Source organism: Sitodiplosis mosellana, unplaced genomic scaffold (genome assembly GCF_009176505.1).
Source record: "Sitodiplosis mosellana isolate CC-2019 unplaced genomic scaffold, AAFC_SMos_1.0 Smas_scaffold_6166, whole genome shotgun sequence".
Taxonomy (NCBI): domain Eukaryota; kingdom Metazoa; phylum Arthropoda; class Insecta; order Diptera; family Cecidomyiidae; genus Sitodiplosis; species Sitodiplosis mosellana.
Window position 1 is genome coordinate 1553478 of NW_022601407.1, and position 19419 is coordinate 1572896.

Here is a 19419-nt window from a genome sequence, read left to right on the forward strand (position 1 = left end):
GAAACTCTAACTGCTCTCAACTGTATAGTTTCCATTGTCTGTATGGAATTAATGGGTGGTAGATTGCTTTTTGAAGCCGATAACAATGTGTCAACGGTTGGCCATGGGAACTTGCCCGCCATTTTCGATGCAATGACTGACCGTGTCATGAAGAAAGATGAGAAATGACAATTCCATACATCGAATGGCTTAAAACTCACAGCAGAGTCCATGATAATTGCGTTTTATTATACCAATTTGTGTTAAGCAACGAAAAATCTGTTGGTCGATTGGTTTTTCATAGCTCAGCGCCTTGGATAGGAACAAAACGTCATAGACTGGACAGTCTCCGCTGCAGTGTGGCGTTGAATTCGATAAATGTATGCAATTATGCACACCATAATTGTTACTTTGGTCAAATTTATATCCTAAAGCGCATACGAAAAAGAAAACGAATCAGCGAGTTACGACCGTCGAGATGTTTTGATTCAAAGAGTAAATTGGAATGTGAATGTAGGGCGCTGATTGGTTGAAAGGCTAACGTAAATTCTAAAACATGATTCAGAACGGCAGCAAATATTCTCGCCGATTGATTGCAGAAACTAGGCGTAGAAAAGGTTAACTGCATTGACATTCTCTATAATTACACTGTACTGAAGAGCAAAGGGGAAAAAGTGCTAAATAATTGTTCCCAACTTTGACAGCAAATATGCGTTTCTGCCTCATAATGCCATTTGAGTTCCGCTATTTCCATTGATTTTTAAAAACATATGAAATGGTAGAGCGAAAAAGGGGAACGAGAGAAAAACGCGACACAATTTCATATGAAGTTGTCGCATGTACCGTCCGGATAGAGAACTCATGCCCTTTCTTCGTGTAATTTCTAATGAATACTGCTCAATGAAATTCCGCTGAATGGGAGTATAAAAAGAGAGAATGAATAAGTGAGCTAGTGCGCGCTTTGAATGTAGACCGAGCCATTCACTGTTTCCGTTGAAATCCATTTGAGTTACAATATTTTCCATACTGGCAGCAATATTAGGTACTTTTTTTGCATTTCTTCGAACTCAAATCCCAAATTTAGTCAATTTTATTTTCTTTTGTTATTTTTTTTGCTGATTTAATACATAATTACCGTTTCTTGATAGGTTCATTTCCGAATTTACATTGAAACGGAACCGATTAATAAAATAGTTTTGTAGGTTAACAAGGGTTTTTCTGGTTCGTTCCCAAAATACCACAATTCGGTATGGTATTTTTCTTTGGTTCCCGAAGTTTCGTTTAAAAATGGATCGGATAAAGTTAATTGCGTTTATATTGATTTTTCAAAAGCACATATTGCCGTAGAATCAATCGCTTTTGAAGCAATAATAACTCCTCATTCAGCCATTTAAACTTGAGTATACCAAAATACAATTATGAAGTACAGTAGTGTATCACAGATCCCAACATATTAAATGGAATAAAACGAACAAAACCGAGCAGTATAATTTTTCCATGCGTCGAAAAAAGCCGTTTAATTATTCGATTTTCGCAACATCAAAACCTATAAAGTCATTGCAATACATGCAAGCAGATTTCATAACATAACAACAGCAAGAGAGAGATAGAGAGAGAGAGAGAGAGAGAGAGAGAGAGAGAGAGAGAGAGAGAGACGGAACGCGAGAGTGAAAGATCAAATTTCTCATGTTCGATAACAAATTAGCTGTCATCCAATACTCCTGTACAAGGTAATAGCGATGAAATCTCTCTCGCTATCACTGCAAATCCCCACTAGGGCTTTGTACTTTTAACTTAACCCATAATTCATGAGTTATCAATGATAGTGAATGTTGTGGTTTAATGATTCAAAATGATGATAGCTATTTACACACTACAATTCAGAGAATCATTTCAGCATAGATATTCAATTTTCTGATGAGATTTCAGTAACTGAATGCAGTGACTGCGAACGTTGTTGTGAGTGAACAAGCGCTTTACATTCAAGCGCGGACATGCATATACATTGGTTTACACATAATCGGAGTGAGTGTGCGTGCGAAAGAAGAGAAGAGAGGAGAGACGAACGAAATGTGTTGCATCGAGCGATGTCCACTTGAAACAGTGTCAGTGTGGCGAATACTTACTATTTGTTTCTTGCAATTGTTGTTCCTTCTTCTTTTTCTTCTAACAAATTGGTTGGCAGCACAAACACAAGCAAAAAAAAATCACATTAAAAAAATAAACAAAACAATATTTGATTATTTTGTTATTGTGTTTAGTTATAGAATTTTATTTTTTTTACTTGAGTTTTTGCTGCCAATCAATTTGTTAGAAGAAAAAGAAGAAGGAACAACAATTCCAAGAAACAAAGAGTAAGTGTTCGCCACACTGACACTGTATCAAGAGACGTTCACTCTCATCGTTCAATGCGACATAATTCGTTCGTCTCTCCTCTCTTCTCTCCTTTCGCACGCACACTCACTCCGATTGTGTGTAAACCAATGTATTTGTATGTCCGCGCTTGAATGTAGAGCGGTGGTTTACTCACAGCGACGTTCGTAGTCACTGCATTCAGTTACTGAGATCTCATCAGAAAATTGAATATCTATGCTGAAATAATTCTCTGCTACAATTTTGATTAAATTCAAATGCGTACGGGGTTATCGTTGGTGTCATGACTGAAATTGATAAGCGCTATCAAAAATTTAATTATCATTTACTTTACTCAAGTGACATACATTGAACGATATAATTTCTGCTAAAGTGCAGCAGCTTGTGTGAAATCATTAGCTTTCCTTCCCATGGTTTATTTTTATTTGACAAAAAATCCACCTAAATTGATGAATATAACAGAGGAAATACATAATTCAATTCATTTATAGCTACTATGTACAATTGTACAAAGACATTGATTCTCTGATGAGGAAAATTGTTTAATGGGATTTTCAATCTATATGTAACACATGAATGGAAAGGTGACCTTTCCGTAGAAACAGCGTTGCAAGAACGAGTCATTTTTTTCAACGTTTTTTCACTATCCATTGGTGAGATAATTTGTCGCTTTGCATTCAATTACTTTCATAAAGTCGTGCTTTTCAGTGAAATTAATTTATTTCTGGCAGCCAAATAATGAAATTTACTGGAAAATTTATTGAAATTGAAATATGACAGAGAAAAAGCGGAGAAAGAAAAATGAGAAAATCTCATAATACATAAATGTCACATCTTGTTTGCACACTAATATAGAAAGAATCAATCTGTAGTTCTTTTTTACATTTTCATGTGAAGCAAGAGGAAGGTAGGTTTTTTCTGAGTTTATTACACTTTTTCTGTCAAGAACGAATGCTCACGACAGTAGCGTAGCCAAAGAGAGTTTCCGCCGAATTTTTCGAAATATCTGAAAATATTCTTGCTTCACCATACCATTCAAGACGTTTCCTTCAGGTACAAAGTTGTTTTGAATAGAACTTTCGACCTTCAGTCGAGTATGAAATGATAAAAAAAACGAAATATTTTGGCCGAATAATAGAATTCTGATTTGAGTTGTATTTTCGAGTACGCTTTACATAGAACACGATTATGCTGTTCAATGAACAATTTTCATCATCGCAGATTCTATTCAACTAGAGATAATCTAAAGGAAGAAATGTTTTTCGTCAAAAAAAAAATGTAAAAATCGTCTAAAAAAATAATTCATTTTGAATCTGAAGAAATTAGGGAAATCGTCAAAAAATTTACGAAAATCGTCTAAAGAATTTGCAAAAATCGTCTAAAAGGTGTCCATTTTTCTTTGGATGAAAATCGTCTGAAGAATTGATAAAACCATCTTATTTGAGTTCCCAATTTTTTTGGTAAAAATCATCTAAAGATATTAGAAAAACGTCTAAAGACATCTTTCGTATTTTTTTTGACGATTTTCATAATATCTTTGGACGTTTTTTGCAATTTCTTTAGATTCGAAATGAATTATTTCTTTTGACGATTTTAACATTTTTTGGACGTTTTTCAAATTTTTTTGACGATAGAAAGAAAAATTGGGCTTTCAGACGATTTCGACATTATTTTAGATGATTTTGACATAAAAAATTATATGGACACCTTTTAGACGATTTTTTCAATTCTTTTAACAAATTCTTCAGAAGTTTTTTTTTCACTTTTTTTAAGACGATATCCAAATGAAACATAATCTAAACCTTCCCGGAAAATATATCTAGCTACGCCACTGACGTACGCAGCAAAAATCACGTCAACACATTGGAGCTCGATGGAACATAAATCATCGTTAGTATGAAAGGTTATTTTGGTGACTTAACCCTTTGACGACCAAGATTGAACGGGTGGGAATTTTGCAATTCTGATTGCAGATTCGTGATCAGCGACCCCAAAAACCTTAAGAAAATTTTAATTAGAAGAAAAAAAAAATTTGGTCGGTCGACCCCATTTTTTCAGTCACTCCATAAGGTTACATGTAAAACTCAAAAATGAGACCAAAAATAGAGTGTTACTGGCAGAGCCATATCGTATGGCCTGAGTAATATCTTCGAACATGTTGAGTAGTTTTGGAAAGAGGAAGGTTGCCCGCATCTTTTCACCTAATATTCCGAAGTTCTAGCTCTAACCGTTTAAAAAATATAAGATTTTGAAAAGTGTGAAAAAAAGTTAAGATTTTTCAACTTTGGAGGCATATGTGGAGCGAGCTGGTGAAAAATGTCAATACTATATAATATTCTTTGGTACCTACATTCATTCTCTTTCCAAAAAGCCTATATTCATCAAAATCGGTTAACAAATGTGGAAATTATAAGCGAAAAACAAAATGGGACATATGTGTCCCAAAGGTCGTCAAAGGGTTAATCGCAATGCCGACGGGATTTTTTCGCCATATCTTTCGCTATGCTCAAAGCAAACCACATTATGAATACTTTATTTACTTTCTCGCACTTTTTCCACGGATGTTCTATTGGAAGTTCCATTTCGAACCGACTTTTTGCGTTTTTCTTTTCTTTGTCTTTCAGAAAGTATGAATTTGTCATTCGTACAATTTGGTGGAGTGAACCGAAGCAATGTGTCCGGCGGGCATACTTTCATCATTGTATAACGTGTGTGTACAGTTTACACTGTACACTCCGAACGCGGACCATCCGCCAGCTGTGATGTTTGGTATTCTTATCCAGTGTTGTCGAAGATAATCTTACTATGTAGATAATTCAGATAAGATAAGATAAGATATTATCGAGGGGAAAATCACTCTTTGAATTACTTTTTCTATTACTTTTTGGCACGCTATTACTTTAGTAAATTACGAAAGCAATTAGACGTTTATGTCAAAGTTTGACATTGTCAAACATTGGTTTTGAAATACCAAAAGATATAAAATTGAGCTTGAAGTAAGTTTTAGTTGAGTATTTCGAAGGTATAAAATAAATTCTATACCAATTTCTTTTGAGTCATGCCGCATTTGAAAAAAAAAACCAATCGAGCCCACAGCAAACTATATTTTTCCATTTTCATTTTATATCATTATTTATTTATCCAAGATTACTTCGGGTATGTGGTTTATGGCGAACAGACATAACCAAAATATGTCCAAGATGTCTCAATGACATCTACCTCAATTACTTTTTTCGTTTTCAAAGTGGCGAAACAAAAATGCTATCCAATTCCAATGTACTTGCCAGAAGAATTGATGTTCCAAATATTAAAATCGTATAGTCAATTTCGATTTACCGTTTAGGGCACAAGAAATTTGCCATTACAGGGCTAAATTGTGACTAATGATTCACTGAATCCGTCACTTCGCGTGTGAATCACAGATTCAAACAAATTTCGGGATCAAGATTCATTTTTTTCTGAATCATTTTCGATTTGTGATCCTACCTAAGGTAATTTATTGTCCAAAAATGAATCACTGATCCACTGAATCAAAATAAATTGAATCTTTCCGAAAAATGATTCAGTGAATCTAATTCATGAATCTTCGTTTTGAATCTGCCCACGCGTATTTGCATAAACTTTCATCGAATTTCAGGAAAAGCAGCAATGGCGATAACTCTTTCGGATGATACATGCAGGAAAAATATGCCATTTTGGCGAAAAATTTGAGTTTATCACCAATACAGTTGTTTTTCCAAAATCGTCAATAAAGTGAAATTGATACTACAAATGTTTCATCTTTTTTTCTTATCTAAAAATTCATAATAGATAAGATAATATCTTATCTTTTATCATTTAGATAAGATAATAACTTATCTTTATCTAGATAAATTATTTCTTCTTTCCGACAACACTGTTCTTATCTGACAAATATTGGCGGTCTATCTTAGAATTGCAAAACAATAAATTGATATACATACAAAGTACTATCCTCAAAATGATGGTTAAGCAAAAAACTTTAAATATAATTTCGAATAGGCATAATATTTTCTTCTCTCTCTCTCTCTCTCTCTCTCTCTCTCTCTCTCTCTCTCTCTCTCGTACGTCACTACTCAATAGAATACGTCGATTGCTATCACACTGAAAATATTGTGGCTTATCAATTGGTTTGAAGCCAATCGTTACTTTACTGTGAATCCATTCTCTAGCTAGCCAAGTAAATATCAGCGAAGCACGTAATTTGGACAATTTTAAATAGCTCAATCGAATCGACATATGAATTTTTTATGGGTAAGCAAACGCAGCCTTACAGACATCCGCACGAATGTAGACCATGATTGTCTATACTAAGAAAATTTCATAAATAAATATTTCAAAAAAATATTTTGATCTACGTCCTATTTTTCATTGTTATTTTATATAATTCATTGGTATGTGTGCTCAGGCGCACTCTACTCGCAGTTCAACCAAAGAACAGAAACATGATTTTTGTCGCACTTCCAACAAGTGACAAACATTTCAATACTTCAAAGACATTGAATTTGATTTACTCTTAAAGCAACTCAAAATAACATAAAGAAATGTGTATGGTTAGATATTGAGAACCAAATTTAATTGCCAATGATTGATGATTGGATTGACGACACGCAGAAAAATATCTGTGAAAATCTACACGATGATACCAATGAAAATTGCATTTATATGACTTAGAATATATCGTTTAATTTTTAATGTTTTAAAGGTGACGCAAACATTTGACAGATGCGTATATCGGGTAATAATAGTATTGACCGATTCATTGATTTATTTGAAATTATACGATATTTTATCGTTTTTACACGAATTGTCGCATAAATCCTATTTCGATTGTTATCATCGTGTAGTTTCTTACAGATATTATTTTATATGTACATACTTTTTTCCACCCATCCGTTATTATTAACCACATAAATACGAATAAATTTTATTACACGTTAGTTTAGCTTTTCTTCCGTTTGAGAAAAAAAAAACTGTTTCTGATGGTTGTGGTCTGCACATTTTAAATAGAATTTGATTATGATTTTTTTTTGACCATCAAACAAATAGCATTGTGAAAGTTCGTGACAGTTGATGAATAATATTTGTACAATGTTTCGGTTTCTTGATTATGTGTATACAAAAACGCGAGAATAGAATAAATTCACAGTCGTTGTGTTGGATCGAATGTGACAAAAATTGTGGCAAAACTATGTATTTGAGACACAATAGAACGAATAGTGAAGCGGGTTCTTCGAGATGGCAAGCGTAGTGAAAATATGCACATTTATACATACAGGAAAAAACAATTAACCCATTAACGCCGAAGGAAATTTTTTTTTCGAATTTTCCGATGAAAATTTGTGGGTATTCTATTTTTTGGCCAAATATGATTTTCCCAAAGTTTCATGTCATTCTGATCAAAAAAAAAAAGCGCGGAAAAATGTCGATGATGAATGAGCGGAAAAGGGATAGCTATATAGTAAACTATAGTGAACTATATAGCTGTCTCTTTTCATTTGACATTTTTCCGCGCAACTTTTCTGTATTACATTTTCGCTCCAAACTACTCATATATAGAATTCATAAATACGACAATTTCATGGAATTGAATGACGAACAAGTCGAAAAAATGCATGATCCACCAAAACCAAGGGTGGCGATTTCGTTGGAACTCTAAAATTCAAGCGAATTCGTTGATATATGAATGTGATATAGTAGTTGATAATTCACATAAATTGTACGTATTTGATTCTGAAATTCTGCTGTATTCTCACTCTCCAAGCAATCATAATGATGTTAATAGCTGCTAATACAGAGAAGATGTGAAGCACGCACTAGTCACCGATGTTTAATGTGAATAATTAATTACATGTGGCTTTGTGGCTCTCTACGGATGAAAAAAGAAGAAAACATTTTCATTTGACTGTAGCGCACATTCAAACGTAACAGCACGCAACGTTTTCATCATGCAATTCAGGTATTTCATTGGAAACAGTTAAAAATAAATTATAATTTTAAATTGGGCAACCGTCATTTTGACCTAAATAGATATAGCCTGGTGGTTCCACTTCATTTTAATAACAATATTGTCAATGGATCTAGCTCAACTTTGAAAATGATAATGGGATATTTCATGTGAACCAAATGACATTATTAGCGACGTGTTTATCATAAAAAAATCATCGAGGTGGCTTTTCACAAAAGCGTCTGTGTTAACGGGAGTAACTTTTTTGTTGTTGTTGATATGTTCAATAAGCTACGCAAAATGATTCCGTTGGTGGTTTTTGTGTCTAGCGTTGGTCAAACAGAAAGAAAAAACATTGTGTCTCGATTGCAATATTCAATTGTATGAAGTGCAGCTATGATTGAAACATTATTTCGACAAAAGAAGCTTTATCCACAATTTGTGCCTTACAAATGATAATATCATAAGGCGATGTGCATTGTGCACTCATCCAGAGTGTGTCGTCAAATGTCAAACGAATAATTTACGAAGTACCTTCTAGGGATGTCGCATTGTTGACTTCAAGCGACATGAACACACAGAAAAGAATCCCCGGAAATTTTAGGTGTTCGCCGTAAAATTTGACATTTATATATAAATTTCTATATACATTTTACCGGCAACACTTCAATTTTCCGGGCGATGACACATTTTCGAACATTTTATCAAATACTATATATATTTTACCGCTTGAAATGACAGATGGCGCTAATTTCTGTTGGAATATTTGAAATTATGTCATCGCCCGGAAAATTGAAGTGTTGCCGGTAAAATGTATATAGAAATTTATATATAAATGTCAAATTTTACGGCGAACACCTTAAATTTTCGGGGATTCTTTTCTGTGTGAAGAGTGTCCACTGTCCATCTGCCCATATCACTCGTTGTCATCAAATCACTCATCATAATTTCTTCGCTTTTGCCGTTCAATAAGACAAGAGATGGGGAAGAGATGTGTTTGTGACAATTGAATCATTGATTTGAACCGTTCTTCATACTACGTCTTGCTATATTGTGGCATTCTTAATCACATTTTGTCATTGTCCAAAACTATTGTACTATACTTGTTGGTTTGAAACAATTCCATTCAATCGAATTTCCATTTACATTGGCGTGAAAAATACCATGGATACAACCATGAAAATGTATTGTTCTACGATATACACACTACAGCCCATATTATCACGCAATTTGAGATCACAATCAAAGCTGTTGTCAACAAAAAACTTTGGGAAAAAAAATTTCTTTTTTGAAACAATTGCTGCTCAGTGTTCTTCGCGTTTGTGCAACAAACACACCAAAGTTTGTCGAACGATAAACGCAAATAGCTTTTTATAGACTGGAAAACGGACATATTTGGCAGTTATAGTATGGTATTATGGTAGAAGTTGTATTTCATTTACGTATGGAACTCGGTTGTTCTTTCTTTAGTTTCGATTAAACTTACACAACAAGATTTCGGGCAATATACAGCTTTTGTTAGTCGCTTTTCGTGCATTTAATTAGAAGTGTATTTGATGGCAGTAGAGAGTTTCCACTCGACAATATATGCATATATCACATTATATATTCATCGCAGAAATCAACCAAACGCCTGACTTATACGCATTGTCTGGTGGCTAGCAAATAGAGCATGTATATGTTGGGGTGTCAAAAAGCGACTAGTATGCACATGAATATCCGATTATCCGATAAATTCAATCGAAACCGCTTGCTATTCACCTGTACGTGTCTGTATTTTATCAATCATTTTCCACGTACAAGTCAAAATTGAATGTTTGATTGCTGTTGTAACTTATAATCCAACTGCGTTCTATTGAGTTAGATCTCATTACTCTGAGTAAAATTTTGATTCAACTGTCGTTAATTCGGCATTTGATGGTAAATTTATTTGCAAATCTTTCGAGTTATTCACCATTTGGTTGTGACACAATTTGCATTTAGACATTAGATAAGTGATCGATTGAATTGGAATATTACCAGTTTCTTTTTCATTCGTTTTTTGTCAGTGTTATGGGGGAGGTGGGTGTTGATAAGTATTACAACCTCGGCTTCGAAAATGAAGTGCAACAAACGTGGAAAGTGGCACTTACCTATCTGCGGTACGTCGTACTGTCTTTGACCACGCATTCCGCGAAACATGAATTTGGTAGGTAAGCCTTTGGCTATCGGTGGTTGGCTCATGTCATCATCCGCGATGCCCATGTGGTCGGCACTGTTGTCACTGTAATCATGGAAATTCCGTTCACCATACCCATCCATGTCTATATTTCCGTCATCTTCGTCATCCATGTGCGCTGCATTTGATGTTCTTTTACTCATATGCGGTCGAATCGCTTGATTGCTATGTTGATTTTGTTGCTGCTGTTTTTGTTGTTGCTGCTGTTGTGGCGGTTGTTTGCTTTGCTCGGTCTTGTTCTGAATCGTGATTGCTGGCTGAGATGCAGGTGCAGGTACGGTTTTCCAAGACCGTGTCTTTGAATAAGGAAACAATTAGCAAATTAGTTTACTCTTTTACACTTTCTGAAGCAATATGGAAGCCATTGCATTCATATTTTTAAAAGATTCACTTGTAAATTAAATCGTCAAAGGTAAAAAAGAACGTCGGTTTATTTAAAGTGCAAACCTGTTTTTGCCATCGATATTTAGAAGCGTCCGGGTCCGTCACCGATGAGCGCGCCAATGAGTCGCTACGAAAGGACATTGAAAGTGGTAATGTTGATGATGGTGATGAGCTAGATCTGGATCCAGATACGCCCACTGACGATGAAGATGACAACGACGATGGAAATAGTTCGTGATATTTTAGAGTGTTTGATAATGGATTTCGTGTTGCACGCATACTCAGGTCAGTGTTTGGAATTCTTTTTGTATTAATTACCGAATCGATAACTACTGTATCGCGATTTATGTTGTTCCGTTCGTTCAACGGCCGATGGTATGCATCTCTGATCATGTGTAATGAAACACTTGTGCTGACCAGCACACTCAAACATATCAACACTTGTACACTTTCACGAATCATCATTTATGCACTAAATTAATTGCTAACTTTAATTAGATTCACTTGGATTACCTTAAATTTTAAATTAATTCCTCTTTTGGTGCATTTATAGTAAAAACAACTTTTTTTCCACATACACACGCACGCACACATTTACACTAATCACCGGTGCAATTTGAATTTCCTTCTCTTCTTTTGTTGCAACTATTGTTGATCTGATGTCGTCGATGTTTCTGCTTCCCAATAAATTAATTTCAACAATTGGATTCTATGTTCAAATTCAACCATCCGAAGACAGCAATGAGCTGTATTTATCGTAATACATTACGACTTATCTCTAAGTATAGCGTTTATAGACGAAGAAAATCAATTGAACTGTGATTTTTGTATTTTAATATTCCACTCACACCGACACAAACATATAATATTAAACGTATTGAACTATGTTATTTTGTTGCTTCTGTGTTTGTGTGTTTGCTGTTGTTGAAATTTAAAATGTTGTACAATTACTTTACTTTGCTTAAATAGTAGTCAGTCGGAATAAAATCACGATGTCAGTCACTCGAAGTTTCCTTTTTTTCTAAAATTTTATTATAGTAAGCTGCTTTATTGCTGTTTTCGTGTCAATCGCAACGATATCTCAAATTTTTATATTATCTACTTGATCCAAACGTCATTCAAAAGATATTTCAGTGTTGATTTTTTTTAATATTCAGGATTAGCGGTATGGTTTTGAAGAACCTGTTGATGAAAAAAATGACAATATTTTCTTTAAAATAAACGCAGTTTATGATATTTCATTCTGTTTGCCCGTTCAACTTAATAATATGGCCAACGATTAAGAAGCAAAAGTGGCAATTCACTACAATGCCATCTGACCATAGGAAGATGAACTTGATGAATAAACCACACTTTGCATTTGATATTACTATATATTGAACATCAGCAACTTCATGTATATGGATCAGAGAAAATATCTTATATAGACCAGTGAAAATTTGCATTGATGTCGTTATTTCATTTTACTATGTGGTGATGACGATGTTTTTAGCATCTCTTATAGCGATCTTACATCATTGACATTCCTAACGTAATAGAAATTGAGCGATTCCAGTCCATATTATGAATAATTGTTTCCGATAACATTGTATTTTGCACGACAAGTGCAAAATAATAATTTCAACGTTTAAAACATTTATCAATTTCTAGCTTAATATCTTCAATCCGTTCAATTCTAAACATACAACCGGGATGTGATTCGCATGCTTGTGTGTTTGCTTCTTGAATACTGAACGTAAAGTTGGAAGCGTTTTTTTCATTTCGAACATTTTTTTACAAACAAAGCTTTGCAGTGGTTCCGTGTTTGAAGGAAAAAACGATGTAAAAACCAGGTTTTTTAATGGTCAACTTATTATGCGATACTCTTTAGTTTCTTTAATCGATTTGTTTCAAATGCGCATAGCGTATGAATCGTCAATAGCAATGCTCTTTTGTGTAGATGTATCTGGTTTTTTGTGTTCTCTTTTGCGCCCGGTCTTTTTCGGCCCAATACCTTTTTTGTTGGCTCGCACGGTTTAGTTTATGGTGGTTGTTGCAAAAAATTTCCTTTTTACTTGGGTGCTATATATATATTCTTCACTATTTTTTTTTTTGGTTCGGTTTTCAACGAAAACCAAAATAAATAAATGAATGGCATAAAGTGGATATATCACGGGCACAAATACATATGTCTATCGACTCGCAATGGCATGACTGAGTCTTTTAGATCATTTCCTTTTTCATTTTCTCGTTTGGCAGTCTCGTTTTTCGGGGGCCCTTTCTCTATTTTCTCTGACATTTTGGCAAACAACTTTATTCGGCTTTCCGTCTCTTTTGATATTTGTTTTCTTGTTTTTTTTTTTAATTTGATCTCACTTCCACTTGGGTTGCTGTGTTGGGTTTGGCGTTTCTTTTCTCTCTTCTTGTGCTCTTTTAAAACATTTTGCCAACTTAAGCTTTTTGTAATTTTGTTACATTTTATTTTGTGGGTTTGGGAACGTGTTAAAGCTCACTGCTCTGCGTTAAACGCAAGCAATCACATTTTTGTCTCGTTCATCGAATTCGACAGCATACGTTCGGTAATAGTATCAATGCTTCAATGCTTTCATATTTATTTTTGAACAAATCGAAATTTTGATTCGATATTGTTTTTAAGTCACCAAACTTTGTATACGAAGAAGAAGAAGAAAGACGAAAAATGCCGACAAACTATTACCAATGCATTTTCAGAAGCGGTTTATTCCATTTTTCGTGAATGATTGACACATTTTGCCAAGTTTGAACGAAAAAAAAAACCATTTTGAAAAACAATTGACATGAAGGGAGTGTCTTTGTGAAATGTATGTTGTGCCATGTATGCGTTATAACATTTCATCAAAATCTATGGCATGCACTTGGTTTCCGTATTATGATTTGTTTGCTTTCGTTTTTGCTACAAAAGCAATGCAGTCTGAATTGAATTGCACTTCATCCATTTGGGCAATATTTAGCTTCTGAAAAGCTTTGTTCATATTTACCTTTTGTAGATGTCTTTCCTGGTTTCTTGTTGAAAACCAACTGATAGCTGTTGTAATTGAAGAGTCGCTGTTCGAACTGTACGATGCCAAACTGAATTGTTAATTTTGACTGGAGGTTAGTTTTAGTTCTTGTTGTTGTTGTATTTTTTCAAAGCACTACTTTGTTTCTCTTTCTCTTTCTTTCTTTTTGTGTCGTGCTTTATGATTGACACTGCAGATGTAAAACACTGAATTATTTATAAACGATATTTGAATAAAGGTTTTGTTTCAAAAAGAAAAGTGTGTCGGCGGCTTTCGTGAATTTTGGAATTGCAGTTCGTCGTTGGTATATGTGTGTGCATACGTTGTTGAAGTGGGCCAATGAAGTAGCCACACTCACACATTTCCAGTATCATTTAGTCGTTACAGCCCGAAAAATCGCAATTCTCTCTCTTTTCCGCTTTCTGCCTTTATTTTCGTTCTCTTTATTGTTTATTGCCTATTCAGTAGTACCCTTGCATCCGGAAAAGCACACTGCTGTGAATATGTGACATGATTTGATGGATTCACTTGTTGTCATATATAATAACACTATGCCCATTCACTAACAGTTTTATCACTTTCAATCTAGCTCTGTTCAAGCTGGTATGGATTATTGCCGTTATATTTTTTGTTTCGTTTTTTCTTCTCCTTCTTTATTGCATTAGTAAATTAAATGCGCATCATTGGTATCCATTATTACTGTATTTGGTTTTTTTTTTTTGAAGCTTAGATTAAAACGTTTTCATCATCCACATTTAACTGATTAGTTGAACCGTTTGCAATAGTTGATTCGGCGTTTTCACAATGCTATTTATTTTTGTTCCGTAATTCTTTTTATAAATTCAACAAACTAATTTTAGTTGATATAAACATTCGTGAATGGCTTGCTCGACCTAAGCACACTGTGTATGTGTTCTTCTTTTTTTATGGTTTGTCAAACGTACAACGTACAAATTGTATTCCTGATATTTATGGGTTGGTTATTCAATGTCGATTATCTGGAAAGGTATTAAATTACAATAAAGTGGTTATAATTGATTTGATTAAGAATGGGAATTCAATCCTAATGTGGATTCAACGTATATTTTTGTGTCACAATGATAAACTATGAAAGATGAATTGAAAACTGAAATTATCGTGCAACATTCTCACAATTAAATCACTTGTTATTTCCTTGATTTGTTTCGTTATGATTTTCACCTTCCGATTGCAAATTAAAATAAAAACTTCATTGTAATGAACTTGATAATTCCGATTTTCAATCCGTATTTCAACACTCATGCTCATCACATTTTCACACTATATGCTCCAAACATTTTGATAATGTTTTTGATATTAAAATTTGGTTTTGTAATTATGATAAAGCAACTGGTTAAATAGCTTGAGCCAAGTGGTACGTAACTCTTATTTCATCGCCGTGTAGTTAGCTTTTAGTTTCAGATCAAATTGACCACAATTAGACCACTTCGGTCAATGATAGACCATTTGACAAACTGACAATGGTATATTTTCTCTCATGAGGTCACTCAGTTTGATCTTGTACTACTGTTCACAATTCATCACACAATTCAATTGATTAAATCTGGTCCCTTTGGTTTATAGACATCACAATTCATTTGAAGAACAATTGATCGAAAAGCTTCTGATCCGACTGATTTTTTCTGTTGTTCTATCCATTTTTCTGTCAAAAGATGATTGAATATCAACAATTTGTTCATTAAAAGGTTTAACCTTTGGCAAATAATTTATTGACATTCAACCACTTTATCGAGTTTAAAATTGAGCGTTTTTCAAAAACAAAAAATCAGGATATTATGTTCTTTTTTATTGTCTCGACAAAGTCGATGAGTGAGTTCATTGAATTCCTGTTAACACTTTATTTTTATTTTTTTAATTCAGTTATTTCCTCGTTTTTTATGTGTTGCTTTTTCCCATGAGCAATAATTACATACCCTCCTAAAGCTGTTTATTTCCGTCTTTCACCACCGTTTTCGCCTTTTCTTTTTAAAAGTAGGTATGCGTGCGGCCCTGTTATGTCAGACAATCTGTCTTGTCGAATACTTTTTTTTCGATTTCTTTTTTTTTCTTTTTTTTTTACCGACGGCAAAAATATTCCCAACCGTTTTACTATCGCTTCGCTAGAGGGATGAAACGCGAATGAATTTACGATGGTGTACAAAAAACGTCTAGCATTGATCGAAATCAGATGTAAGTTGAAGCAATAACGTACCGAAATTTGAAGTCGAGCGAATGTACTGTGTGTTACTTTAAACAACACATGCGCAATGCTGTGGCAAGTCATACAATTTTGTTGCCGTATGTACCGTGTGCGACTGGATGTACATATCGTTTGCGTCTTGCGTTTCATCTATCGAAAAAGAAAATACACACAGCTTTGGATTTTGCAATTTCGAAACGCAATTTTTACCCCAATTTCTTCGGTGCTCTGGTTGTTCTGTCTTTTTGCTTTCTATCTATCTATCTCTCTTCCTCTCTCTCTCTCTCTCTCTCTCTCTCTCTCTCTCTCTCTCTCAATATCAGAATTGTTGTCTCTATCGAACGTACACACAGTTCTCAAGACTTCCCCTCCATCCAAGAAACGCAGAAAAAAAAGAGTGGTTAAATTGACAACAATGATTTCGGAAAGTATCTGCTACTAAGAGAGCCGCATCATACTTGCTGAACCCATCTCGCGTTTAATTTCACCATCAACATCACAGTGAAGATGTCGATCCGACCCAATCCGATCCAATCTGAGTTTAGCTATGACGCTTTTGTTCTAATCACCTCTATGTTCTTGGCTCGTGGCACCAGGCAAAAAAGACCGCAAAATACGTTGTGCGTTCGCTGTAGCGGTCGTTGAAAATGATGACGTTGGTAAAAAAGAGAGTAAAATAGAGTATAATGTAATCTACAACAAAATGTTTCTACCCGAAATTATTTATTTGTAATCAATAAAAAAAACACATTTTGGGAATTTCATTCATATTAGCTGATGTAATTTGATTTTCTAGCCATTCCTTTTGAAATTATTTCTCAAACGTGATTCTTCTGTTGGAACAATTATACTGAGGGGGTGGAAAAATAGATAAAGACTCTACAGCCGCTGAAATTTAGTATGTAAAAATTGATTCAATAAATAAAATTATTTCATTTTCTTGGCCAGTTTTACATTTGAACTCAAATCTATTCTTTTCTGAAGAAAAATGGTTGATTTTTAGAATAATTAATGAGAATTACCTTCGGTTGTTTTTCAGAAAAGTGGATTGGATGCGATATATTTTCAGTTTTCAATGATTCCCAGAGTAGAACGTGAATTTTGCGTTGGCCATTTTCTAGATAGACCAATTCATCCGGAAAATGTTGACAATACAAAATTATAAACAGCAAAGCGCTAAATAGAAATAGAGAAAGTATTGAAATATCTTTTTTATGTGCAGAGATCCTCAGTCATAGTCATAGTCATAGACCACAGAGGCAAAGAGGCAGAGAGATAGAGAGAGAATAATAGTTGAAGCGCTTATGCTTTTAAGCACATTAGCTAGGAATACGGAGACCAATAAGAATGTTCAGCTGCAAAAAAAGCTGTTTAGCAATCGCGTATACAATGACGTCGATGGGTCTGATGCGGTGCAATAATCCACATCGTGTTGACATCAATGTGCGTATACATGAAAGCGCTACAAGCGTCCGAAGTGGTGGGGATATGTCGTCGTTGTCGTTGTCATTGTCGTTGTCGTTGTCGTTGTCGTCGACGACAATACCTTTGCACATCTGTCTGCTACATGCGGCCCGTTCACATTTTCCTAACCACCGAGTTGTGTGTTGATACACAATCAATTTTTTTCTCATTGGTAACGTTGCACGGAGGGAAAAAACGCAGTTATTTTTTCGATTGTCGCATCTACATTCGTACATGTTTCGATCCGCTCATTTTGCTGCTCTTCGACATCGACTGTGTTTGTGTGTGTACATGTACTTGTGCGTGAAAGCAAGAGAGAAATAGAATGAGGCATAATGTATTAGTTGATTTTCATAATTATCGTTGAACTAACTGGCTGCCAGAGCTGTGGTTTCATTTAATATCTGTTTTTTTTTATTCAAATGAAACCCATTTTTGCCCAGTTGCTGTATGAATCATTTTATTTTACGTACAAATACGTAGACGATAACAAAGCAGAAATTAGTTTACCAGTAAATTAACTACTAACTCCTAAATTTGACTGGCAAATCTACAATTTCCTCGTGTCGATGGTAACGTGGTAAATGCTCTAGACATATCGTACGCACACTATTTTAAATAATATTTTCTATATGTACGTATATCTTTGTACGCCTAAGTGGCCGCAAAACGGTGTACCAAAATACGGGGTTGGAAAAAGGTTAATTCGCATTTTTCTGATAGTATCTTGAATTGTGTAGCCCCAATGAAACCACATTTGTGGTTACATTATCCCGAAGCGGTTTACCGAGAAAAAAGAATAAAAAATTATTTTAGGTAACGGTTAACAAATTTATGCGTGTTCCGTTCATAAATCAGCAATATTTCGCACCTTCGTCAAAATTGAACGGAAAAAAGTATACGTATTACATTCTCCGTTTACAAATATGTGCCCATGAAATGACAATCAAATACAGAAAAATCCACTTTATGATTTTGAGCTGAATAACGACGATGACGATGACGATGACGACGACGACGACGAGGACAACAACAATAGCAAAAGTGGCAACGGAATCGTTGAATGAATGGCAAATGTACATTCGCAGAACATGCAGATCGAATCTAGATCCCATTTACAGTTGAGAGTCGCACGGTCAGTTCGGTGAGACGTGTAATATTATGTTCGGGGTATTGTTTGCATGTATGTGGTTCTATATGGAAAATGGTGTGTGCGTATTCGTGTCCGTACACAATGAAAGTCGCATTCTCTGATTGTAGTAGGTGTGCCAGACGCCTACGCATCAAACGATAAATGACGTAAAAGTCGAAAGTTAACGCGCTTTTCTCCACTTGTTTTCGTTGTCGTCGTCGTCGTCGTCGTTGCCGTCGTTGATATTTCGAGTTGCGTCTCCCCAATCGGAACGCAACGCGAATCGCTCCTTGATTCAGATTTGCTCGTTTTCTCAATTCAGTTTTGGCATGCTGACAATTCTGTGGACAGATTCATTGCTCCGTTCGATTTGCATTTGATAAACGAATTGGCAGCGCTTCATTTTGCCTGTATACATGAAATTTAACATGATAATAACCATAATGCTTGCCATTGAGGATGACCTAATGCTATATGTGTGTGTGTGTGTGTCTGTGCGTGTTCCATGTTTGCTCACACATTTCTGGCATACTCGTGCACTTCTTATCAATGGATAGTTTAGAATACTATATCATAGTCACAAATTGGGCATTTATACATTTTAATGCAAACTTCCTACACGAAATGGCAAGGAAATGTTCGTTTTGTTTTTCATTCGGTACACACTTT

At 34.7% G+C, this 19419-nt stretch overlaps 1 protein-coding gene across 1 annotated transcript in view; it reads right to left on the reverse strand.

The window, feature by feature from the left end:
• LOC129575096 (probable serine/threonine-protein kinase fhkB) overlaps window positions 1–16143 on the reverse strand; it is a 33542-nt gene extending 17399 nt beyond the window's left edge. Inside the window, exons 1-4 of the mRNA XM_055458023.1 lie at window positions 15889–16143; window positions 13916–14934; window positions 10983–12101; window positions 10450–10831 (exon numbers count right to left, since the gene is read on the reverse strand). Coding sequence (XP_055313998.1) covers window positions 10450–10831; window positions 10983–11384 — 784 coding nt within the window. The 5' untranslated portion in view covers window positions 11385–12101; window positions 13916–14934; window positions 15889–16143. The remainder of the gene's footprint in view (window positions 1–10449; window positions 10832–10982; window positions 12102–13915; window positions 14935–15888) is intronic.
• Between the last annotated feature and the right edge of the window lie 3276 nt (window positions 16144–19419).